Raw genomic sequence first — 24,271 nt, 5'->3', positions numbered from 1 at the left:
TCTTACTCTGTCCAAAATGCCAAGGCCTTAGGGACTCAGGTTGCTGCAGCCAAGATGTAAAAATCCTGCATCCGTTAGCATGCTACGCATCTAGGAAACTATTAACAGAAATTCCTAGAGGCCCTCGGGGGGGGGAAGTGTATGAGCCTGGGGAAGATTTGCAAAGGTGCTACTGGGTTGGTTTCCACATAACTTCTTAGTTTAACTCTTGCTTTTTGTGGGCCGGGTACTGCAATTCCTGGCTATTGTGCTACTACGATAATTAAACTCTGTCCCTACTTCTGGGATTCACTGTTCACTACTTCCTATGGGTAATGAATGAGGAGAGAAGCTGCATGTGCAACAAAATGAAAAAATTTTTACATTATAATTTTCCTTGTTAGCAGCTTCTCTCTGAATTCAACCCATCCTGGTGGTCTTGTAAATAAAAATATAAACTGAACATTTTCTCCAAAGGGAGATTCATACATATATTGTCTTAAGGTTAAATTAATATAGTGTATCAAGTTATCTTACATTCCAGCAACCAATTGTTAGTGTTATCTGCAGCTGTGGAGGAGCTCTTTTGGTAGCTTGAGCAGAAGGGCAGAGCTTAGTCTTGGAGTCTCCAGCACAACATTGGACTGCCTCCAAACGCCACATTTAGGGGGCTTTGGCCCATGAGTAATGAATTCAGAGAGAAGCTGCTAACAGAAAATGATCAGGTAAGAAACTTTGCGTTCCATTTCAAGAAAAAGTTCCTTGTATTTCAAATGTTCCATCGTATCTTAGTTGCTTCAAAACCTTCTTTTTGCCGTAGTTGCAAGCAGTGTTAAGGAAAACAACAAGGTATCACATAAGCTATTATAGCAGAGTGCAGCTCTGCTGTAGCTAAGATTGAGCAGCAGTTTCTCTTCGAAGTCTGGAAGCATTATCTGGTCACAACCGTTAGAGTACAAGACTGCAGTCTCCTTTTGTATATCTCTGTGCCTTAGCTTCCCTGATTGCAAAATGGGAATAATACTTGTTGATTTTCTAAGAGTGTTGTGAGGCCTAATTTAATCCCTGACTGTAAAGCACTTCAATATCCCTGAATGAAAAATACAGAGGGAGATGCAAAGTATTCTAACCATCATCATCAATTCATAAAGAAGAAATCACTCAACATTACTTGAAGTATCTTTTGTTAATAATAATAATAAAAAAAAGGGAGGGGGAATGGTAGGACAATGAACACTGGAATAGTGGCAACAGGAGCACACTTGTAACCCTGGCCCTCACAGTCAGGAGTGAAATTATAAGTAGTCCTGGATCATGGTATTAAAGTACGTTTTATTCTTTCACAAACCTAGTGACAGTTATAGCAAGTATACAAACTCTAAAGCATTATATAAATAGTAAACAAGACTAAAGAGAAAAGGATAGTGTGTGACTGCATCATAATGAAGTGTTGGGAATGGATCAGTATATATGAATTGACAGACCTTGAAAAGGGATCTGAATCAGAATTTCTTAGTTTTTAACTGAGAACTAAATTAGTGTTTTTAAAAATATTTAACTTTCATTTTGGGGGAGTTAAAATACAATGAAATAACTTTAAAAATGTGTTCTTCTGGGACAGTCACAGAAAACAAACTGGTACTATACCTGCCCACCATCTGTCATCTCTCCTATTAAGTTAGGATTTAAAATAACCAATCTGTTCCTCAAGATTCAAACTCTCACGTGGAAATATTATCAAAGTAGGTCATTTTTTCAGGCCTTCTGGCCTTGACAAAGGAGTTAGACAAACACTTAAAATGACTGAGAGCAAACAAACACAGAGCAACATTGTGCCAGACGTTTGTGTAAGATGGAGGAAATGGGTCACAAGGATCCTTGCCCCCATCTCCCTCCTTACACACACACACACACACACAGACTGAGCATACTTACAGTCCTTCTGCTCCATTGTGCTCAAGACTGGCACCACTACTACAAACATTTGCCTCATCAGTGGAGAGCATGACCTCCATTGGGTTTTTTGGTTTTGTTTTGCACTGGCAGAAAGCCTGGGGTGTGTAGACTGCATCCTTGCAAAAAATGGTGTAGAATCTGCACTCCCCAGGGCTCCAAGAGGCATTATGGTTGAATGAGGCACAGTTCCTTCAGCCGCAGCCCTGGAGAGAATGCACCTCCCTCAGTACAACTCAACAGTTGAACTCGTGAAGAATGAACAATAAATTGATTGTGCAAAGAAGCAATAACATCCAGAGTCTTGATTTTCAGATGTTTTGAAGAAACTTCTCATTAGGAACATTAGGAAAACATTGTTTGCTGTACTTCCAAAAGAATTTGGACTGGTGAATATAGCAGAATATATAGTAATTTTTAAGTGAAATTTCTTCAGGGTAGATCCATGGCTAATTTCTGACTTTGCATAAATTCTTATCTGTTCAGACTTTGTAGCACTAGATATGCCAAGAGAATTTAGAAATTACATCTAGTGACTTATTTTTTCATTCTTGTAGGCCATGAATATTGTCACTTCAGTACTTCTTTTGTATGCAAAAGAGGAGGAAGCTTTCTGGCTGCTTGTGGCTTTGTGTGAACGCATGCTGCCAGACTACTACAATACAAGAGTTGTTGGTATGTTAAGGGGATTGTTTTTTCCAAAAAGTCCTTAAATATCCAGAAGCCTGTTCTGTTAATTTTTATTTTGAAATAATCAGATGGTCAGAACTGTTGCTAACAGATGAGAGAATGAAATAGCTAGTTCAGAAGTTTGGAAGCAGCTACCTAAGTAGATATTCTGCTTGTGTTAGTTCTTCACCTGCTTGAGGTAAAACAGAATTCTACAATGGACTCGACTTGACTTGTTTTAGGTTAAAGAGGTCAGAAGGAGGTTGGAGGCTAGAATTTTAAGTGTAGAGAACAGAGGATATAATATAATTACCAAATGAATGTGGTGAGGGGCAGGGTTGGGTAGTTTACAGGAGAAGGTTGTATTACCACACACCTCTAGGTTGTTGGTTTGAAAGGACATTAATAACTGAAAGCCTTTACTGTCTTATGACTGGCTGTTGGCTTGCATGAAATGAATTGATGCTTTCAATCCACTTCCATAACAAAAATCATTGTTACTTACCTAGCAAAGGCACCAATGACTGAGCTTACCCACTCAGTCCCAGAGGTAGTGGTGTGGAGATACTTGTGTTTGCTGTTGCCTGTGTGGTGTGTATGTTCTATAGAAGCTCTTCAGCTTTGTGCCACCACAGGGAACAACCACTAAATTTTCCTTAATAATGAAAAAAACTAACAAACTCTTCTCCTTCCTCCCCCTATCTTGCCTCTCCCACCACCACTCCTGCGATGCTGAGAAGTAGAATTCCACCATTAATGGTGGGTGCCTTATCTACAGGTGCCAAAGAACGGGTTTCAGAACAAGAAAAAACCCTGTTTCCTTTTTCTAGGCTCTGTGTTTATTATATTTGTTTTCTGTATAATAGTGTTTTGCTTTTTTTTGGTGCTTATCACAATTTAATAACAGAGAAGGATCTATCCTTTCTCTGGTGGTAAGGAAATGTATATAAGCATCTTGGAGAATGTTCTTCTAATATTTTTCCCAGATGGGTCTAAATGTGTATTCATTTGATCCTAAATTTGTGCGTGCCCAATGTTACTTATTTCCAACAGGAGCTCTGGTGGATCAAGGTGTTTTTGAAGAGCTGGCCCGGGACTGTGTTCCACAGCTTTATGACTGCATGCAGGACTTGGGTGTTATCTCCACAATTTCACTGTCCTGGTTCCTCACGCTTTTCCTCAGTGTAATGCCATTTGAAAGTGCTGTGGTGGTTGTGGATTGTTTCTTCTATGAAGGAATAAAGGTGATATTCCAGTTAGCTCTTGCTGTGCTGGATGCTAATGTGGACAAGCTGCTGAACTGTAAAGATGATGGAGAAGCAATGACAGTCCTGGGAAGGTATTTATTGAACAAAACCAAAGCTCTGCTTCCGGTTTTAGTGCATTTAACTTATTTACCAAGAAGCTGATGATGTCTTTTAGATGCTTGAAATCCTTTTTGTCTGTAACAGGAGTTATGTGTTCCTTTGTCAAAAAAGGCTTTTCATATATTTCTGAGTGACCATATCTTCTTATCTAGGCCTGGTATTCACCTAAAAAGTAGATCAACCTAGCTACATCACTCAGGGCTATGAAAAATTTTGCGCCTTGTGTGATGTATTTAGGTTGACCTAATTCCCCACTGTAGACTCGGCTAGATCAATGGAAGCTCTACCACCAAATCGAGACGTGGATTAACTACACTGATGGAAAAACCCCTTCCGTTGATGTAGGAAGCATCTATATGATGACACTACAGATGCAGCTGCAGCATTGTACCTGTGCCGCTGTAGTGTAGACATACCCCTAGGGTAGTGGTTCCCAAACTGGGATTCATGAACCCTTGGGGGTTTGTGATATGTATCAGAGGGTTCTCAGAAAAAATTCTCTAATCGTGGACAGAGCTGTCCCTAGGCACCCAGGCTTGGGAGCCAGCAGCCCGAGCCCCGTGACCATGACTTCCTGGCAGAACAAGTTTAAGCTTCGTTGTAGTCTTGCGTTGTTTGTCTGGACTGCTCAAGACCCGAATGCTTGTGGGACGAACTCTTTAATTGAGTTGTCATCTTAAATACTTTCATGCTGTTTCATGTCTGGTACTCCTTGATGAAACATGTAGGAGGCTTAATCGAAGTGATACGAGGTACAGAAGTGAAATCTTGGAAGAGTGTTGCTGTTTTCATAATGTAATAAAATTACTAATATAATGATAGATGATGATGTAATAATAAATAGTGTGTAATAAACGTGTCATAAAAAATTATTTTCTAGATCACTGCTTCTATCATTTATGCTCAGGTAAAGGAGAAAATCCCTGGAAATATTAATTTTTAGGAGGGGGTTTGCAAGATTAGATATTTTCGTGAAAGGGGTTCGCAGGTGGTTAACATTTGGGAACCACTGCCCTAGTGGAACAAAGTTTCAGAAAATTACAGCCACCTTAAAAGTCTACAAAGGAATTATGCACAACTGCTCCTATTAGCCAGGCTCAACAAAACCATTTTTTTTCCTTTGTAGTTTCTAGAATATTCTTCTGAACCTGTCTTGTAGGGATCTTCAGCAGGTCTTGGTTAGATATCTGGAATCTGTTACTTCATCCTTTTGACTGTTAACTTTTAAGTGCAAGTAGGAAAAATACCTGAATTCAGGGGTAACTATTGTTGGAAATAGACTTGCCAGAGAATGCAATAGATCTTGAAAGGCTCATGAAGGGATAAAAACGTGAGGCAGGTTAGTAAACCTGGATGAGTCATTCATTCTGAACTAAGACCACTTTATGTAACCTTGAATGACACATTTGATTTCCTGACATTTTGTGTCAATGTTTAGATTTCAAGGTGCTGCTGAATCAGGTTCTTTAATTTTTTTTAAGTGAGGCTCAGGGTAATTTATAGCCAAGCACGAGTGCTGATGTTATGTGTGTTGGTTTTTTATAATTTACTTAGTATTATTTAAAAAAAAAAAAAAAGCCCTGGTCATCTCATCTTTCCTCTCAGAACTAAGCCCCAACCGTTGCTGAGGAGTTATGAAAGGAAGTTTTTTGTGGCTGCAAGGTGATTTACAGCAGCTACACTGGCAAGAAGGATAAGCACTTGATACTCTTTAATCTCTTTAGGGGATGAGAGAGGCAGGGGGTATTGAGAATCAAGTACACCATCCCCTGTTCCAACAGGAATGAGGTGGATAGTGCCCCACACATCTTTATTTGTGTAAGACCACTCAAACAAAAATATTTCAAAATTCTGTTGAGGAAATCACTGGCAAATTGTGGACATCTTATTGTGATCAGATGGATTTTATATATTTCTTGGTAAATGTGGTTTAGGTAAACAACTAATGCAGCTCTGGGGAGAAATGGAGTGTTACGAGTTGGCAAAATAGGTATCTTTGTCCAAATCACAGAATAATTGAGTGGTTTGATCATACTTATGTAAAGTCAGTCTATATGTAATCCTGATGCTATTGATCCTCAGGAAAAATGTGTCCCAAGTTTTCTCAGTTAGGTTTTTTTTCTTCTCTCCCAATCAGGTATTTGGACAGTGTGACTAATAAGGACAGTACTTTGCCACCAATCCCTCACCTTCACTCACTCCTCAGCGATGATGTAGAGCCTTATCCTGAGGTGGATATCTTCAGACTCATCAGAACTTCCTATGAGGTAATTTAGGATTTTGACTAGAACTGGCTTGAGGACAACAATTCTGTTTCATGAAGGATTTTGAGATATTGAAATTTTGGTTTTATTTTGAATGAGAGCAAAACCTGAACATTTCAAAGTTCTCCAAAGGAGTATTCTGAACACTATTGTTTTGGATTAATCAAAATGTTTCATTTTGATGTAACTTATTTTATATTATATTATAGCAATATTATATATTATAATACAAAATTGCTTCAGAACAAATAATCAATGTTTATGTTCCCAAAATGTTGAAACAGAATTTTCCAACAGAAAATGGTTCTGTCAGTTTTTCCAACCAGTTCTAATTTTGACAAAGGCAGAAATAACTCAGCGTTGGAAAACTCCTGGCAAAAGCCACAATACCAGACTAACTAGTTAATGTTCATAAAGTACATAGTAAAGTCCAAGAAAAAATGGACTAAAACTTTGAACATCAAAAGAGTAAGGATTTTTGTCTAATCCTTAAATTAAATTTTACACAATAAAACTTTCAGAAAATATCCCTGACACTTAATTTTTAAACGCTGATTTCTAACTCAGGACCAACAACAGGAGCGCAAATTCTCCTTTATGGGAAATTCATTGGTTCTTTTCTTTCCTGTGCCATGTAGAACTAATGAATATTTTAAATCAAAATGTAGAATGATCCTAGCCATCTAAAACCCTGACAGGTATTTCAGATACCTTCCCTATGTCCTCCACGTCTCAGAAAAAATAATTATTTTTGAGCTGTGTAAAAGGCACCAGAAATCTGCTGCAGGCTTTAGCAATAGTGAATTCCACATTGAGGGTGAATTAAATCTGAGGGTGTGAGGATTTCCCCCCTCTCTAATGATGTAAGAATACAAACTGGCAGTGGAGGGGCAGACATTTATATAAAGCTGCCGTCCCATTTTGCCTTGTTTTGAATCCCACACCATTTAAGAGCGCTTCTGTGGCCTTGACTATATTTAGATGAATAAACTGGCCTCATGCGGAGCCACAATCTGTCTTTTGTGGACATATGTAGTACAAAAGTTCATAGCTCTTTCTAGTTGAATAGAAACTTACAGAAAAAAGGCCAAATGTATCCCTAGTGTAATGGCACTGAAGTCAGTGGAATTATATCAGAGATAAACTTGCATCTTTTTTTACTTGTATTCTATTTGAAAGTAGGCTGTTAAATCAGCTTGCAGTATATATGTATTGGTGGTGGTGTTTCCTGGTATTAAACTGCCAAAATTTTCAAGAGACAATGAGGGCCCTCTGTTGTTCAGTGACCCTTACGTTCCTGGCCTTAAGTTTCTTGTACCCAATTGGGATTGGGGACCCATTGTGTTGGACTTGGTATAAACATACAAAAGAGACAAATGTGTTGTAAATATCAGGAAATCTCCAGCTGCCATTAAGCTAACATTTATTTGCTGTATTTTTAGTATTTTAGCTTGTCAGAGGCACATGGATAACAATGTAACCCTTGTCACTTGCCCTTTATTAAAAGCTGTATAAAAATAGCAAGATGTACAGTGAAAGGTGACTGTTTTTCCTTTAGAGTAAGGGATATAATATGTTTTTTGTTCCAGAAGGAAGGCAGACTCTATCTGACCAACTATCCCATGACACTTGCCTTGGGGGAAGGGAGGAGGGAAACGATGAATCTGAGAACTCAGTGAGGGAATGCTATTAACTGTAGCATAATATTTAGCCATTTATCACACTGCTGTGATCCTGTCCAATCTCATAAGCTAAGGAGGGTTGGGCACTTGGATGAGAAACCTCTAGTGAAAACTCAGGTGCTTCAGAAAATAGTGCTGGCAATTCAATGGGTAGAACTCTTCTCAAAGTCCGTATTGAACCAATGCCCTAGCATGGTATATGAGGCAGGAATAGAACATTGTACCTGTAGGGTGGGGGGTGGAGGATTTTTTTTACAGAGGCAGAGGGACTTTCCACTTAACATATCAACAAATGCATTCTATTTTGCTAATGACTTTCTTTGCTATTATCGAAGATGCTGGATTTATTAAAATGCAAAACCTCTCATTTTATCTGATCCTGTAATAAAATCACAATCCACAGTGATTGGTATTACTCTGTATTACTATAAAAGTAATTGCAATCCTGCAAACTTGTTGCACAATTAAAGAGCTGGGGTAGCATTTCCAAAATCTCTTAAGTCCCATTTTCTAGGACTCATTGACTTAAACTGGGACTTTGTCTCCTAAGTGCCTGTCATTTTTTAAAATGGGACCTAGACTCCAAAGTCACTGGTTGCTTTTGAAAATTTCACTCTTGACTTTTTTTTTTTTTTTTTAAAGATTTTCCATACTTTCATCTGCACTTTTGTGTTTAAAAATACTTGTAACTATTTAACCGGGCTCTTTAACTGTCTGTCTTTCAAAAGCTTTCCAATTTTAATTGGAAAATTAACAAATAAAGCAGGGAAAACATCCTGCTACTTCTCATGTGATTTGTAGACGTACAGATGATTTAGGAATGTCACAGCTTGAACATTATTTGATTGCCTAAGAATATATTAACCGATCCTGATGTACTTAAGATGGTACCCCCCACTTCCTCACTCTGGAATGCATATCACAATCTGATGCACTAGCAGCAGCAGGCTTCTCCATGACTTTTATATGTGGCACCCTAGGTTGCTGGTGCTATTTCTCGTGCTAAAAGCTGTCCCTGGGTTTCTTCAAAGGCCATATTACAGAGATGTTCGTGTTGGGGGAAATCTCTATTGACAGCCCATAGAAACAGATCTGTGGGACAGAGTTTCATGGATGTGAGAGCATGAGCCAGTGCTGTAGGTCCATTGAACAATGAGTACTGTTCTCAGTATTATATTTTTGCCCGCACTCTCTTTCACCTGGCATGCAGGTGTAGCATATTAATGTTCTTTGGAAGTTGTGCATACGTTGAGGAGAGAACTTTGGTCTAGTGGATAGAGCCCTGGACTAGGAGACCTTGGTTCTCTCCTTTCTCTGCCACTGACCAGCTGAGTGACCTTGGGCAAGTCACTTCACCTGTCTGTGCCTCAGTTTCCCTACCTGTCAAATGGGAATATAATGAAACTGACCTCCTTTGTGAAGCACATTGATCTCTTCAGATGAAAAGTCCTATAAAAAAGGTAAGTAGGTAACTTTTGAAAGTGACACTTAAGCTTTTAAGTCATTTAAGCACTCTCGAAATTTTTTACCCATAATTTGAATTTCATTCCTCATATTTGGATTTGGACAGTTGTTTGGTAATATAGGAACTGCTATATCAGATCAACCCAATGATCCATGTAGCCCTATATCCTGTCTCCAACAGTGGCAAATAAGAAGTGTTTTAGAGGAAATTGAAAGTAATTCTGCATTAATAGCTATGGAGTAACTGCCTATAGGGGAAGTTTCTTTCTAAGCGAACTTCTACCTGATGCCCTAAAACATGAGGGTTTATATCCCTTCTGAAATGCTTGGGAGGCAAATGGAAATGAAATGGTGGAGGAAAAGAAAATCTAATGACAAATTCCTGAAAACTCAGCTGTTTTGTAAGTCATATGTTTAGAAAAATGTCTTTAATGTCACACAATGTTTGTCCGAGATATTCATCTTACATAATTTCTGAACGCTTACAGAATGAATTGTTTGTTTTTTTATTTTTTTATGCATAAAAGGAAATCAAAGTATTCCAGGTACTAGCACACAATCTAAAGGATCCATTTTGTCTTCCTTTTTAGAAATTTGGAAGTATACGAGCAGATCTCATTGAACAGATGAGATTTAAACAAAGACTGAAGGTGATCCAGACTCTTGAGGACACCACTAAGCGCAATGTGGTAAGTCCTTGGAAAAATATTCTTGCTAAGATTAAGGTCAATTGATTTCTGAAATAAAAATATCTTTCAAATGGCACATATATAGGAAGCTTTTAATTTTTAATGTTACATTTCCAAAGGTGCGAACCATTGTGACTGAGACTTCTTTTACTATTGATGAACTGGAGGAACTCTATGCTCTTTTCAAGGTAAAGCTGTAGTCAAGATAAGATCACGTGCATACAGGAAAAATAAACATTTAGATTTGACATGAAAACTCTGTCTGCTAATGAATTGATCTAAATTTGTGAGTTATTCGGTGTTGTCGTGTGCCCAGACACAAACTGGAATTTGCAACTAGATATAATTGAAATACAAAAGAGCCATTTTTTAAAACGAAAGAAATAATTATTTTTCAAACTAATTTGATTAGAAAAATGTATTATCCTGAAGACATCAGTTAGTAGAAAAGTAAGGGAAAGACCGACATTCTGGGTCACAGTTTCAGTCAGCCTCCAAAACCTTCTTTGTCTGTCTACCTGATTTGTGGGCATAGTTCTGAAAATCTGACCCCAAAATATCTTCCTTAAGCTAAATTGGACAGCCTGTAACTTTACTTTGCATGGTACTTGCTACATGCTACAATTGATGGTTTTAATTTATACTGAACCTTCTGCAGTTTAATTTTCTGTCCAGAGGCTCTCTTGAAGTAGTGTTCTAATAGTAAGTAAAAGCTGGGGAGGAGTAAAAATAGTCATAGATTTCAAAGCCAGAAGGGACCATTATGATCACCTAATCTGATCTCCTGCATACCACAGGCCATAGAATTTCACTCAGTAATTCCTGCCTCAAGTCCATAAAGTTTGGTTAAATTAGAGTATATCCTTTAGAAAGACATTCAGTCTTGATCTACAGACTTCAAGGGAATCCTCCATATCTCGATGTATGTTGTTTCAATTGTTAATTATCCTCACAGTTAATCCTTACCCTTGCTCAGTCCGTGAGTGACACACACTGCAGTAGGTTGGCCAGGATTGAGTTTCTTGAATATTCTGGTAAAGAGAACATATTTTCTCGTGAATCTCCTGTAACTAGTCTCCATACTTACTACAGTCCCGGTCCTGCAATATGAGTCTCTAGACTGGATTCCTGCACCCAAGTATACTCAGGACTGTGAAATTGGTGAGCCTGTGAAAGAATCCAGGATCACACTGCATGATCAGGGCCTATTTCCCTGCTTCTGCCTCCATTGAAATCAATTTTAAAGCCCTTATTGACTTCAATAGGAGAAGGATTAGGCGCTAAGACAAAGCAAGTATTTCTGCAAATGCCAAGGAAATCTTTAAACTAAAGACAGCAAAATTCTGTTTTACAAGTATCTTGTAATCAGCTACTTTCCTAACTTGAAACAATATGTAGCTGTGAAAAAACAAGATTGAGCGTATCATATCTCTGTGTGTGTGGGTGTGTGTGTATATATATGTAGTCACATCTCGCTTTGACCAAAAAATTTTTACTACTATGTTTTTCTGGGAAGCAGAGCTGAATTCTTTTCTGCTTCATAAAGGAATTTGGCATTGCACTGTGTAAGGGGAAGTCTTTTTGTTTCTTTTTTTCTTTTTTTTAAGAAATGTCAGTGCTGGTCAGAAATGAATCTGCTAAACTCAAATGCTAATGTTATTTTAAATGTATTTATTTTTAGTGATATTGTTGAGCTGTTTACAGAAACAATGGTAATCTTACAGCATTTGCCTTCTGTTCAGGCAGAACATCTGACTAGCTGCTACTGGGGAGGGAACAGCAATGCTTTTGACCGTCATGACCCCAGCCTGCCATATCTGGAACAGTACCGTATTGATTTTGAGCAGTTCAAGGGGATGTTTGCTCTCCTCTTTCCTTGGGCATGTGGGACTCACTCCGATGTGCTAGCTGCACGCTTATTCAGACTGCTGGATGACAATGGAGATTCTCTAATCAACTTCCGTGAATTTGTCTCTGGGCTAAGTAAGGAGAATTTATACAATAGGAATGAATTAACCTGAGCAATACAGTCCATTACTCAGGGTGAACCAGTCTGTCAGAAACCCTGATATTATTCCAACTGTGACTGGCACTAGTTTAATATAAACAGATGGAATTTAGAGAGTTACAAACATTAAAATTATACTTAAAATAACATTATGATGTCACTAACATTGGTTTCCAAAGAGGAAAAGGTTAAGGCTGGCTTGGTATTCTGGCCTAATATCTTTCTGCATTTTTGGTTTTATGCTTCCAGTAGATTGCACTCGTTGATATTTCCCAAGAAATATTTGCTGTTTTAATTCTACTTAATGGCATTAGGTTTTCATAGTCAGCTGTAATGTAAAATAAATCTCCATCTAACTGAAATTATCTAATTTTCTAGAAATACATAATATTGAATATCTAAATATTTTTCTAATAAAAAATTCCAACATCTAGTGAATTGCCGTGAAGTACTTGAATTTCATTTTACTCATTTTTCCACAAGCCAAATAACATTTCGATTGAGGCTAACATAATAGCAGAGAATAGTTTATCTCTTGGTTACTCTTTGATCACAGTCTTGTTATCCTGGGTCTTTTCTAGCAAACATCTAATTGAGCCAAGTCCTAGGATGCCCTTGTTTGGTCACTGTGGGTGCAGTTGGGGCTCCCACAAAAAAGTTGTTCTTAAACAGAAAACCCTATGGCCATCAATGTAGTAATGTGATGATGACTATTTTTGAGAGCTGCAAATGTAAACACTCTTCTAGTAAAGAAGTGAGTTAGTGTTTAAACCACAGAACTCAGAGTCAGGTGGTCTGTGTTCTATTCCTAGTCCACAGACTAGATTTACTATGTGATCTTAAGCAAGTCACCTAACTTCTCTGTTTCAGCTTTCCTGTGTAAAATGGAGATACTTTCCTACCTCACAGGATAATTGAGGATTAATTCATAAATGTTTGTAAATCTCTAAGAACTCTTCTGATAAAAGCTGCTAATAACACTAATATGTTCAATGGGATATTGTTTAGGTACAGCATGTCATGGAGATCTTACAGAGAAACTGAAGCTGCTCTATAAAATGCATGTATTGCCTGGTGAGTAAAAGACATTTAAAATAGCTGATTTCTCAGTCAAAATAGAAAATTGGAATATAGTTCCTTAATCTCTCTTTTCCCAATTAAAAAACCCTAGTTTCCCAGCTAAAAAATGGGAGAGTGAAATTTCCTTTCGATAGTAAGTTCATGAAGCAGTCAAACAGAAGAGCTTCTGTCCTCACCTCACGATGAGTCCAGGGGATCTTCATGCATACTTCAGTCTTCTGCTCTGCTCATCATAAATGGGCCATTTTTATAGACATTTGCTTGTTTTCCTGAGTGTTAGTGGCTGCTGTTGTGCCCATCAAATTGGGTAGTATAATTCCACTGACTCACTGTGGGTATCACATCGAAGAAACTAGTCCTGTCTGAAGCCAGGTCAGCAAGGTACCTAAGCCTGTGCATAAGTTTAAGCGTGTGAGTAGTCCCACTGGCTGCATGTGGTTAAAATTACACACCTGCTTAAGTACCTTGCTGAAGATGCCTGAGTGCTGGAAGATACGTAAGGAGCCCCTCGTCTCTAATATGTACTGCCTCTGGGGCAAGCATGAATGAAGATACTCATTAATTGCTCAAATTATTTAGGACACAATTTTATTGAATTACAAGTCAAATAAAACTAACCACAAAGCTGAAAGTCCTGGTAGCTATGAAAATGAGAGCACTTGGTTTGCCTTTCCAGCCTGTGATAGGCTATGGAGGGCCTACTTTGTTTCCAGCAAGCAAGGAGTAAACTCTTTGCTTAGAATTCACACAGATGTACAGAATATGAGTCAATAATGTAACGCTGTTCAAAAAAAGCAGACATCCTTCTGGGATGTATTAGCAGGAGTGTTGTAAGCAAGACACAAAAAGTAATTCTTCCACTCTACTCCACGCTGATTAGGCCTCAACTGGAGTATTGTATCCAGTTCTGGGGGCCACATTTCAGGAAGGATGTGAAGAAATTGGAGAGAGCCCAGAGAAGAGGGACAAAAATGATTAAAGGTCTAGAAAACATGATCTATGAGGGAAGATTGAAAAAATTGGGTTTTTTAAGTCTGTAAAAGAGAAGACTGAGAGGGGACATAACTGTTTTCAAGTATGTAAAAGGTTGTACAAGAAGGAGGAAGAAAAATTGTTTTTCTTAAGTTCTGAGGATAGGACAAGAAGCAATAGACTTAAATTGCAGCAAGGGAGGTTTAGGTTGGACATTAGGAAAAAATTCCTAACTGTCAGGGTGGTTAAGCACTGGAATAAATTGCCTAGGGAGGTTGTGGAATCGCCACCATTGGAGATTAAGAGCAGGTTAGACAAACACCTGTCAGGAATGGACTAGATAATACTTAGTCCTACCACAGAGTGCAGGAGACTGGACTAGATGACCTCTCAAGGTTCCTTCCAGTTCTGATTCTATTAATAGAGTAAGAAAAGTTTAGGGATGAAAGGCCAAGTAAGGCTCTAAGAGAATACAGGAAAGTCTAAATAAACAGCTGTTTACTAGTCAGGAGCACAGTTGCCAACTTTCACGGGGTAAATAAGCACCCCGACGTTCACAATAAGCCAAAAATCAAGCTAATCCCATTTCAAAACAAAGCCAAAACAAGCCAATCCCTAAGAACCCCAACTCTCTGTGACTAGATCCCCCCCTGGCTTGCAGTCTGGGACTGTGGTGGGCCCGCTGTGCACCCCTGACTCTCTTTTCCCCCCCTCCTTGCCCCTGCTTGCCCCCCCTTTACCCTTGCTTGCTGGGAGCAGATCAAAAAAAAGAAGTAACAAGCTACAAGCCAAAAACTAGCCAACAAGCAACTCACAAGCCAATTAAGCTAAAAACAAGCCCAATTTCTGTGAGTTTTTTTGTTTGTTTTTTTGCGGGTTTGGCATGTCTGGTCAGGAGGGGTGGGAGGATAGGTGAGTCCTTTAAGAAGATAGAGCACTGTACCCAATTGAGCCATCTCTTGGAGTTGTAAGCGACACCAGTTTAGATGCATCAGTAGCATGAGTGTAAGTCTAAAAGAGTTTGTGGGTGTGGGAGTCAAACTTACATATCTCTCAATTTTCCTAATACTCATGCCAGGCCCAAACTGAGGGCAGGCAGTTTGGCTCGGTGCGAGTAACATGTATCCACTGAAGAGAGGGGACTGCCCTCTATCCAAGTGATGAACTGATAGGTGTCTTATCCCTCATTAAGGTACCTAGCTCATATCCCAACTGCTCTAGAGTTGAGAAGCTCAATTACACAGGCACACAAGCCAAACCTTTGATGCAGAAAGAGTTTCAGACGCGCAACACAAGTTAGGATATTCAGTGCCTCTCTATTAATGAGCAAAGCATTCAGTTTTTCTCCCAGGAAGAACTTATTAGAACGAAAGATGCAATCCCTTAAACACAACAGAACTGCTACAGTTCTACTCTGCAGTGGTGACTAGAGAGGTGGGGTTGGGTGCAAGGAATCCATACCATTGAGAATCACAGAGTAGTGTTTTGGAATAGCTCTCTGACAGCTATGTAGTGCAGGAAGGGGAGGGGCAAAGACCCAATACTCTGGATCAATGGGCCAAATCCCCCATAGGGGTCAGGGAGCCACAGCAGCCACTCGTACCACCTATGGGCTGAAGTACCTGCTCAGAGAAACTGCTTTGCACCCTAAAGAAGCAGACAATTCCTTTCCCTAAGACCACAGGGATCTCCTGTGTAAGACCCATTTACTTGCACTTTGCACAGCAGACCAGTGCTTTGACTTTGAGGGTACATAGGTCGGAAATGTCCTAGTGACTCAGGCATTTAGTGCATGTCTCTCCCAGTGAGTGACCAGTACCAGAATCTTCAGAAGAAGGTACAAGAAATCCATTTAGTGGACAATTATGAAATAATCTGCCCACAGAAGTAGCTTCTTTCTAACTACATCAGGTAGTGGTTGGCTTCTCTCTGAAACATGAGGGGTTATTTGTCTTTTTTACTATCCTAAGTGGGGTTAGCCTCATTATGTGGTACTATGCTTCTTAAAATGTGAAACTCTACACTGACACAAATCTACTTTGTTTTTCTAATTAAACAATGCAGTAATTTCTCTCTCGCTCTCTCTCATCACACAGATCCATCTCCTGAGCAAGAAGAGCCAGACTCTGCTTTTGAAGCAACTCAGTACTTTTTTGAAGACATCACACCAGAGTATACACATGGTAGGTGACTTTTCTCTGCAAGAGCATTATCTTGTCTTTTCGGTGTTCAAGACCCTAAATACTTGTTAACACTAATAACCTTACTTTTAAATGGCTACTTTCTCATTGGATTAAAATGAAGAAATAAAATATTCTATGCAAAAACAAATGTATATGACTAGTGTTTGTTCTCTGTGATATCTGAAGATGTGTGTGTGTTTTCAATAAGGCCTCCCTTCAATGCTGTAATGAAGAATTACTCTCGAGGATAATGCCATCAGTGTGGTGGTGGTGGTAGTCACAGGTTCAGCATGTCTGACTTTGTGAAGGATCAAAATTAGTATGTTAAGCTGTGAAGGGAGTAGAATCTTGTTTAAATGTGTTGATGCATGTGGACAGTACCCTGAGAGAGTGAGAGGCTGTATCTGGCTATAAGGTATAATCTCTCCATGGTGTGCAGAGCCTTCACAAGGGCTGACTGGGGATAGACATGAGCATAGTGCCTGTGCATCCCCTGTGTGTTGCGGAAGAGGTTTCACTGCCAGCCTGCAGATCTTATTTATTTGGTTCCAGTGGCTTCAGCACCCAATGCGATTGGAAGAGTGGGGCTGAAGATGGAACAGCAGCTGCAGAAATTAGGGTCTCTGAAATTTCATAACATAGAATGCATTCTTTAATCTGCATGTGTGTCATATTTTAAAGATAAACCATTTTGGCAGTGTTTTAATGGGTCTTTAGATGTTTTGAGTGGACATTTCAGTGAAGTCAATAGGAGCTGACTTAGGCCAATGCTGAGACCCTTTAAAAGTTCATCCTTTGTTGCTATTAAATTTTAGGTCCTTCTGCCTAAAAAAACAGCTTATAAAATGGCTGGAAGTCGAAGCTAGACCATTTCAGACCAGAAATAAGGCGTACATTTTTATCAATGAGAGCAATTAACCACTGGAATAATTCACCCAGGGTTGTGGTGGATTCTATATCACTGACCATTTTTAAATCAAGATTGGATGTTTGTTTCTAACAGATGTGCTCTAGGAATTATTTTGGGGAAGTCCTGTGTCTTGTCTTACACAAGAGGTCAGATTAGGTGATCAGAATGGTCCCTTTTGGCCTTGGAATCTAGGAAATATCACGTGTATCCCTGTACAGAGCTTGGATGAAGAGAGAAGCTATAATAAGAAACCTCTAAAATCTACTTAAAATATATTTTTAATACATCATAATACAACAACTTCTGAAGTCTGAAGCTTGCTGTGTCCCCCATTAGGAAGCGGGGAAATCTCTCCTTTCCAGTGGTTTAAAGCTCCTGGTTCCAACCCTGAAGTGCCTGTCACTGTCTGAGGATTGAATATTGCCCCTCATGCACATTGGGCCTCTATAATTTTTGGGAAAAGAAGAAAACATTTTTTTCTGAAGGTTGTTTGAAACTATAGCTGATGATTGACTGGAATATTAGAAGTGGTCTCCTGGGAGATCGCTTAGTGGACAGAGTGTATGAGAAGCAATTAGATGTACATTATAAATTCAAGTTATCATATGGCTATCACTGTAAGCAGATGGTGGTGATATTTATTTGGTGGAATCTTTAATCATGGCCCTGGGCATTGTATTGTACACAAAGATGGTCCTTGTACATGTCTTTATTTTATTAATTACATGGAAGTTGTAAGCAGATGTAAAAATAAGCAAAAATGGTCATGGTTTAGTCCTATCGTTCTTGACTGTGTCCTTTCATAAATGTAAAACTTTGCTTATTCTACTTTGTTTTGCTCTGTAAACATGAATACAGTTCACATGAATCTACAATAAATCTCTCGTTTTGTAAATATTTTCCAATAGTTGTTGGCCTTGACAGCAGGAACAAACAAGGGGCAGACGATGGGTTTGTTACAGTGAGCCTGAAACCAGACAAAGGTACATATTTTCTCTCTATATCTTACTGCTTGAAAGATTAATTCTTCTGAAGAAAGAAAAAATGCTAATGCAGGACCTCATGATGGACTTTGTCTTCCTCTTTTCTGGCCAATTTCACTGACATTAGGTAAGAAAAACTCACAAGAAAATCGAAACTACCTGAGAATGTGGAGTCAAGAGAATAAATCCAAAGTAAAGAATGCAAAGGATTTACCCAAACTGAATCAGGTAAATTCTGTTGACATTTAGTTATTTTTCATAAACACTAGAAGTTTGGTCGCATGCCAAAATGAATATATAGTAGATTGAGCAAATGTTAGTATTCAAATTGCAGGTTCATATGACAACTTGATTTAAAAATATTGCAAATATTAGAATGGCTATTTGGGGGTGAGGAATGGTGGGAACAAAGGGTGCAAGTTGGTAATATTCAATATCAGGCCGTCCAAACTTCTGTTACAAGATAAAAATAAATGGTATATCATTCATGTATGTCTGTGGAATTTTTATAAAAAGATGCTTTGGAAGGAGAGTACCAATCCCAGAAATTCAAAAATAATGATCTCCTGTGTTCTATTGACAAATTCTTGTGAGGGGAAAAACTGATTGACTGACTGTTTCATTCCTTAAACCCACTAAAGTTTGAGATTGTAAAGACTATGGCCTGGTCTGCACTAGAAAATTAAGTTATCTGTGTTGCTCAGGTGTATGAAAAATCCCCACTCTGAGTGGTGCAGTTAAGGTGACCTAATCCCCAGTGTACACAGCACTAGGTCTATGAAAGAGGTGGATTACCTACACCAATGGGCGAAGCCCTCCAATCGCCGTAGGCAGTGTCCACACTGAAGCGCTACAGGGCACAGCTGTGCCACTGTAGTGTTTTACATGTAGAGACATAGCCTTGTTGGGCAGCTATTCCTTTCACTAGGGGGAAGTGAAGGATTATTCCCTACAGTAAATTGTCCTGTAGTTTGTCCAATCCATCTTTAATTTTTTAAAGAGATGAGCCTTCTGCCATTTCCATTGGGAGAGGATTCCACAGTCTAAAGGTATGTCTACAGTGCACCTGGAGGCGCGCTCCCCCGTGCGGACAGACAGACACGCGCTAGCTCTGATTGAGCTAGTGTGGCCTCAGCAGCACAGGCAGCGACCTGGGCTAGCTACCCAAGTACAAGCCTGCCCAATGCCTTGGGTACGGATTCACCGAGCCACCACCTGGGCGACTGCATTACCTCCTGCTGCTGCTGCTAGCAGACTAGCTCAAGCAGAGCTAGCGCATGTCTGTCGACCCACAGTGGGAAGCATGCTCCCAGCTGCAGGGTACACACACTCATAGAGCCTAAACAATTCTTTTCATCCCATTAATTCTAATTATTCCCTCTTCGGACTTATGCAATATATTTCCTCCATATCTGATTACTTTGTTTTAAAGACTGAAACGCCACTGTTTATCTGGATTACCATTTTCAATCAATAGGGAAGATTGATTTAAATTTAAAATCAAAGTGATTAAAATCACCAATTTAAATCATGATTTAAACCAGCAAGCAGGAAACCTGATATTTTTTTTTAGTTATTTTCCTAAAGAAAAGATGATTCTCATTGGTTGGTAACTGTTAAAATATGTTGATTTGCAATTAAATATGGCCTTTACATTAAATTTGGTGCTTCCTTTTGCTAACCAGAAGAATATTCTATATCCATACACATTTATTTAAGCTCTTATGTGGCCTAACACACTGTTACCCTGGATTTGAGGGGTGTGTGTACCCCAGAATGTGATCAAGCCAACTGCAACCATATTATGTGCATTCAGCCACCATGAATTAATAAAATAGAACACCACATAGTTAAGGTTTAATTGGAAAGCAGGCTTTTAGAGGCAAGGTCAAAACTAGCTTGCAATTTCTGCTAATCAGAATGGGAGGAGGGGAAAATCAAGTCAACAAGTGAGACTGAAAACCTTGGTGGATGGAAGACCTTGAGTCAGAGCACCTTTGATATAGAAGTTTATTAAAAGTTAGGAAAAGTGATGATTTAGTAGGGATCATAATGACCCATGTGTTTTGTAGAAGTTATAAAAGACTAGCTAATATGGTGTATTTTGGAACAGTCCTCTGAAGTCATCTTGAGAGACATTTTTCGTAACACCTTTCCTCCCCAGCGGGTGAGCAAGTGGCCACTGCATACCTATTGTTGATTACTCAATACTGTTCCAGATTTTAGGTAAATATCTGGGATGTTCTAAACCTATTGCTTATGTTTGTGTGTGCTTAAATCTCATAAACTGCAGTTTTAGATAAAGCACGCTTACTTGCATTAATCATTTATCAGACAGAATTGCTGTGTTCCCCTTGATTTATTCCTGACACCACATGGAGTGAAACAGTTAAGTTACCCCTGCTGTGGGTTCTGAAAACCCTGGGTAAACAAAACATTTAAATCAGATTCTTAATTTTTACTTCTTTTATGTTACAAAATGGTGAATGATGCTTTTCTTGTTTACTAGATGGTTAATTTTTTACTCATGAGTTATGTCAAGCTGCATTTGGATGGAAATTGGAATTGAATTAAAAATGCCCTAAAACAGCATTTTAAAATGTTTAATAAACCGGTTAGTTTTAAATGCAAAAGCATGTTTTGATAAACTTACTTTTCCATCCTTATGTATCCACTATATTTAAGATAGTTTTAATTAATTAATGAAAACAAAGTTTTATCTCTAGTTAGTGATTGAACTGAAGTTTATGGTCACAATGTCCTTTAAGATTTTTAGAACTAGTAGATGTCGTCCTCTCACACCTTGTTTTTATTTATAGATTGGTAAAGGGAAAATAAGCCTGCATTACCAACTCAGAATCAATTTCTGAACTTCCAGTGGACTAGACATTGAATTGAACTACTTGAATAAATTAAAATGAAGAAAATACTCTCTCTGCATCTGCAGAAAAGGCTACTGCTGTCAAAACTGGTTTAGCACTTCAGCAAATTCTAGTTCCAGGTGGTTAGTCAAGGACTTCCACCAGCTCAGTGGTTTGACTATTTTTAAAAAGAAAAATGTATTTAATTTAAACTTAAAAAATCAGATTTTTTTAAAATTAATATTTATAATTATTGATTTTTAGCCACCCTGACACTCAATGGTGCCTGGTCCTACTCTACACTTTCATGTTGTTGGGAGTCCTATAGGACAAATGCTCCATTTTTAATTCTCTCCTTTATGGCTTGGTGAGAACTAAGATTGGTGCCACTATTCTTCTGGTCAGAAGGGTAATGCTGAATGAGCAACCAGAAGCACTGACTCTCCTCCACTGTTGCCTGAGGCTAAGGCAGGGGAAACTGTACTAGCTTGGGAGGTGGAGAATAATTCAATCCAGCAATTTGATGGAAATGTCTTGGAGAAATACATAATTTTCTTGAATACTAGAAAATATTCTAAAATACCTAGACTACTTCTAACTTTTACTTCATCATATGAATTATTTGATCCCCAGTGTGTCACATACATTTCTTTAAACTGATTTATACCCAAATCTCAAAGACTATATGTGCTGCCATTCCTTTAACTAAAATTAATTTTATCCTCTACTCTTAGGGGCAATTTATTGAACTGTGCAAGACAATGTACAACATGTTCAGTGAAGATCCCAATGAACAAGATCTATACCATGCCACTGCTGCTGTGACAAGTTTGCTTTTGGAGATTGGTGAAGTTGGTAAGCTCTTCACTGTTCAGCCCACAAAAAATACAGACAGTAGCAGTAACAACTGCAGCAAAGCTATTCAGAGCATGTTGTTTCAGAAGAAGGAGGGGAACCAGCAGTATGGTTTTGACCAGCGTGAATCCTTCGCTAATGAGGAGGAGACAGTTTGCACTGATAACGCGTTGAGTGCACAGATGGAAGACATTAAGCTTGAAGACTCTTCTCCCAGGGACAATGGAGCTTGTTCTTCCATGCTTATTTCTGATGATGATACTAAAGATGACAGCTCCATGTCCTCCTATTCAGTACTGAGTGCAGGCTCGCATGAGGAGGAAAAGCTTCACTGTGAGGACATAGGTGAAGATACAGTTTTGGTGCAAAGCAGCCACAACACTTCTCTGCGTAGAAGCACTAGCATTGACAGAGATTGGGCCATCACCTTTGAGCAATTTTTAGCCTCCCTCTTGACTGAACCAGCGCTGGTGAGGTACTTTGACAAGCCTGCGGCCATGATGGCTAGAATTACTAATGCAAAGAACATACGGATGATGGGCAAGCCAATAACTTCCACAAGTGACTATGAGATCTCTACTTTGTCGGGATGAAAGGGCAGTCGGGGGTCTCTTGTTTTAAATTTTTTTTTACATATTTATTAGTACCTGACACAGGTCCTGGTATTTTAAAACATGATAGTTTTCACTAAAGTGAAAATGGTGGGGTGCAGATGTAACTCCCCTGAATTGTAATCACTTTTTGTGAGAAATGTTACAAGAATGCACCTTTTATTCAACATACAGAAAAAATACAGTTGTCAGTGAAATGTGTGAATTATTAACCCTGCTGTCGGTGTAAAAATGGTAAAGATTAGTTTTCAATTTGTAACTCTAAATGGAATGACAGATATTTGTGTACGTTTTTAAAACAGACGTATCAAAAAGGCCTGATTCTTGACAAGAAACGGGAGCTCTCTAAAATGTAAAGGGGACACTCAATCTGTATAGGACCTGAAAGAAAAGTAAATGCCATTCAGCATCCCTGGGGGATGTCTGTCTTTTTTTTTCTTTTAAGAGGCTAATGGTTTTAATGAGTGCTTTGATTTTGTGTTTTTAAATATATAAAACACATCCTCCAGAGAGATTTCCTGGGACCTGCCTTTCTTTGCTTAAGGAAGTTACAGACAGGTTTCTCAACAGATTGGGAGTATCCCTTTTTTAAAGTGGAAAAGATGTTTTTAAACATTTAAGTATAAAAGTACTTCTATAGCTGGATCTGCAGCATAGCTAATATTATTCAGCTCGCAAAACTAACCTTTACCACCAACCTAATCATATATCTTCGGTAGTGTAAGAAATGAAAAACCTGTATTGCCTATGTCTTCATTTACAGCACTGGAAAGTAGAGATAACGTAAACTGAAAAAAATCTGCAAAATAATGTAACTGAATGTTTTAAAGTCTTACTGAGAACACTGTCACTCTATATAATATATTATCCTGTATCAATTTACTGACTATGTTAACATGAAAGCTGGAGCACCTGCACTTTGAATCCTTGTTTCTTTTATACAAATATTCAAGATTTTTTTTTATGTTGTTTGATGTTTTCTAATTTGCAGTTATTTAGTTCGGGATCATTCCTACATGCCTACGTTTTATTTGCTGTCTTCAAAATATTTTCACCAGAAAACTGTTGGGTTTCTTTTATATCACTGTACGTTATATCCATGTAACTGTTCTATATTTTGTTATCCAAAGCTGCTGTTTAATTATTTTTTTGTTTTAAAAGAATCATTTAAAAACTGTCAGATGTGATCTTTAACCACAGATAGGCTATATGTGAACAAATTAAATACACTCAGCAAAGAATTTGGTTCCTTTTTAAACTGTTAAACCCATGCTCAATGGGAAATTAGGTGATTGTATTTTAATACACAGTTCTGCAGTGGAAATTCTGTGGAGCAAATGACTTGGGATCTCCAACTATTGATTTCAGCACACAAAATGTCAATTGTTTCAGGACTTCATTTTTTTTCAATATTTGTGTGTTTGTAACAGGAATATGCTCAGATGTGACAATCTTTCAGCGGAAGTTTCTCACATTGCAGAATTTCATTAAACATTTTCCCTGTTGTGTTTAAATTTAGAAAGCTAGAATTATTGTGTCTTTTTAAAAAACCTAATTGATTTTATAGACGTGATTTTTTGCTGTATGTTTCTAAGGCACAAGTTGATATGTACTCTTCTTCTATTTAAATTACAAAAATGAAGTTTGTTTGTTTTTTTGTAAAGGTACAGCTAAACTGAGGTGCCTGTCTACAAAGTCAGACTGTTAGCAGAGCAGGTATGCATATGCATTGTGAACTAGG

General features: G+C 38.4%; 1 protein-coding gene across 4 annotated transcripts in view; it reads left to right on the top strand.

Annotated features, from left to right (window-relative positions):
* TBC1D9 (TBC1 domain family member 9) overlaps positions 1 to 24,044 on the top strand; it is an 85,006-nt gene extending 60,962 nt beyond the window's left edge. For 3 of the 4 annotated variants that reach the window (XM_073341203.1, XM_073341204.1, XM_073341201.1), the window contains 11 exons: positions 2,490 to 2,607; positions 3,655 to 3,940; positions 6,106 to 6,235; positions 9,969 to 10,067; positions 10,187 to 10,255; positions 11,810 to 12,050; positions 13,084 to 13,149; positions 16,224 to 16,310; positions 18,129 to 18,203; positions 18,331 to 18,431; positions 21,799 to 24,044. In XM_073341203.1, the coding sequence (XP_073197304.1) occupies positions 2,490 to 2,607; positions 3,655 to 3,940; positions 6,106 to 6,235; positions 9,969 to 10,067; positions 10,187 to 10,255; positions 11,810 to 12,050; positions 13,084 to 13,149; positions 16,224 to 16,310; positions 18,129 to 18,203; positions 18,331 to 18,431; positions 21,799 to 22,512 (1,986 nt within the window). In that variant the 3' untranslated portion in view covers positions 22,513 to 24,044. The remainder of the gene's footprint in view (positions 1 to 2,489; positions 2,608 to 3,654; positions 3,941 to 6,105; positions 6,236 to 9,968; positions 10,068 to 10,186; positions 10,256 to 11,809; positions 12,051 to 13,083; positions 13,150 to 16,223; positions 16,311 to 18,128; positions 18,204 to 18,330; positions 18,432 to 21,798) is intronic. The other variant, XM_073341202.1, reaches the window with a different exon arrangement.
* Positions 24,045 to 24,271: the final 227 nt, after the last annotated feature.

This window comes from Lepidochelys kempii, chromosome 4 (assembly GCF_965140265.1).
Source record: "Lepidochelys kempii isolate rLepKem1 chromosome 4, rLepKem1.hap2, whole genome shotgun sequence".
NCBI classification, from domain to species: Eukaryota; Metazoa; Chordata; order Testudines; family Cheloniidae; genus Lepidochelys; species Lepidochelys kempii.
Note: the sequence above shows the minus strand (reverse complement) of the source record. Positions and strands in the feature narration are given on the sequence as shown.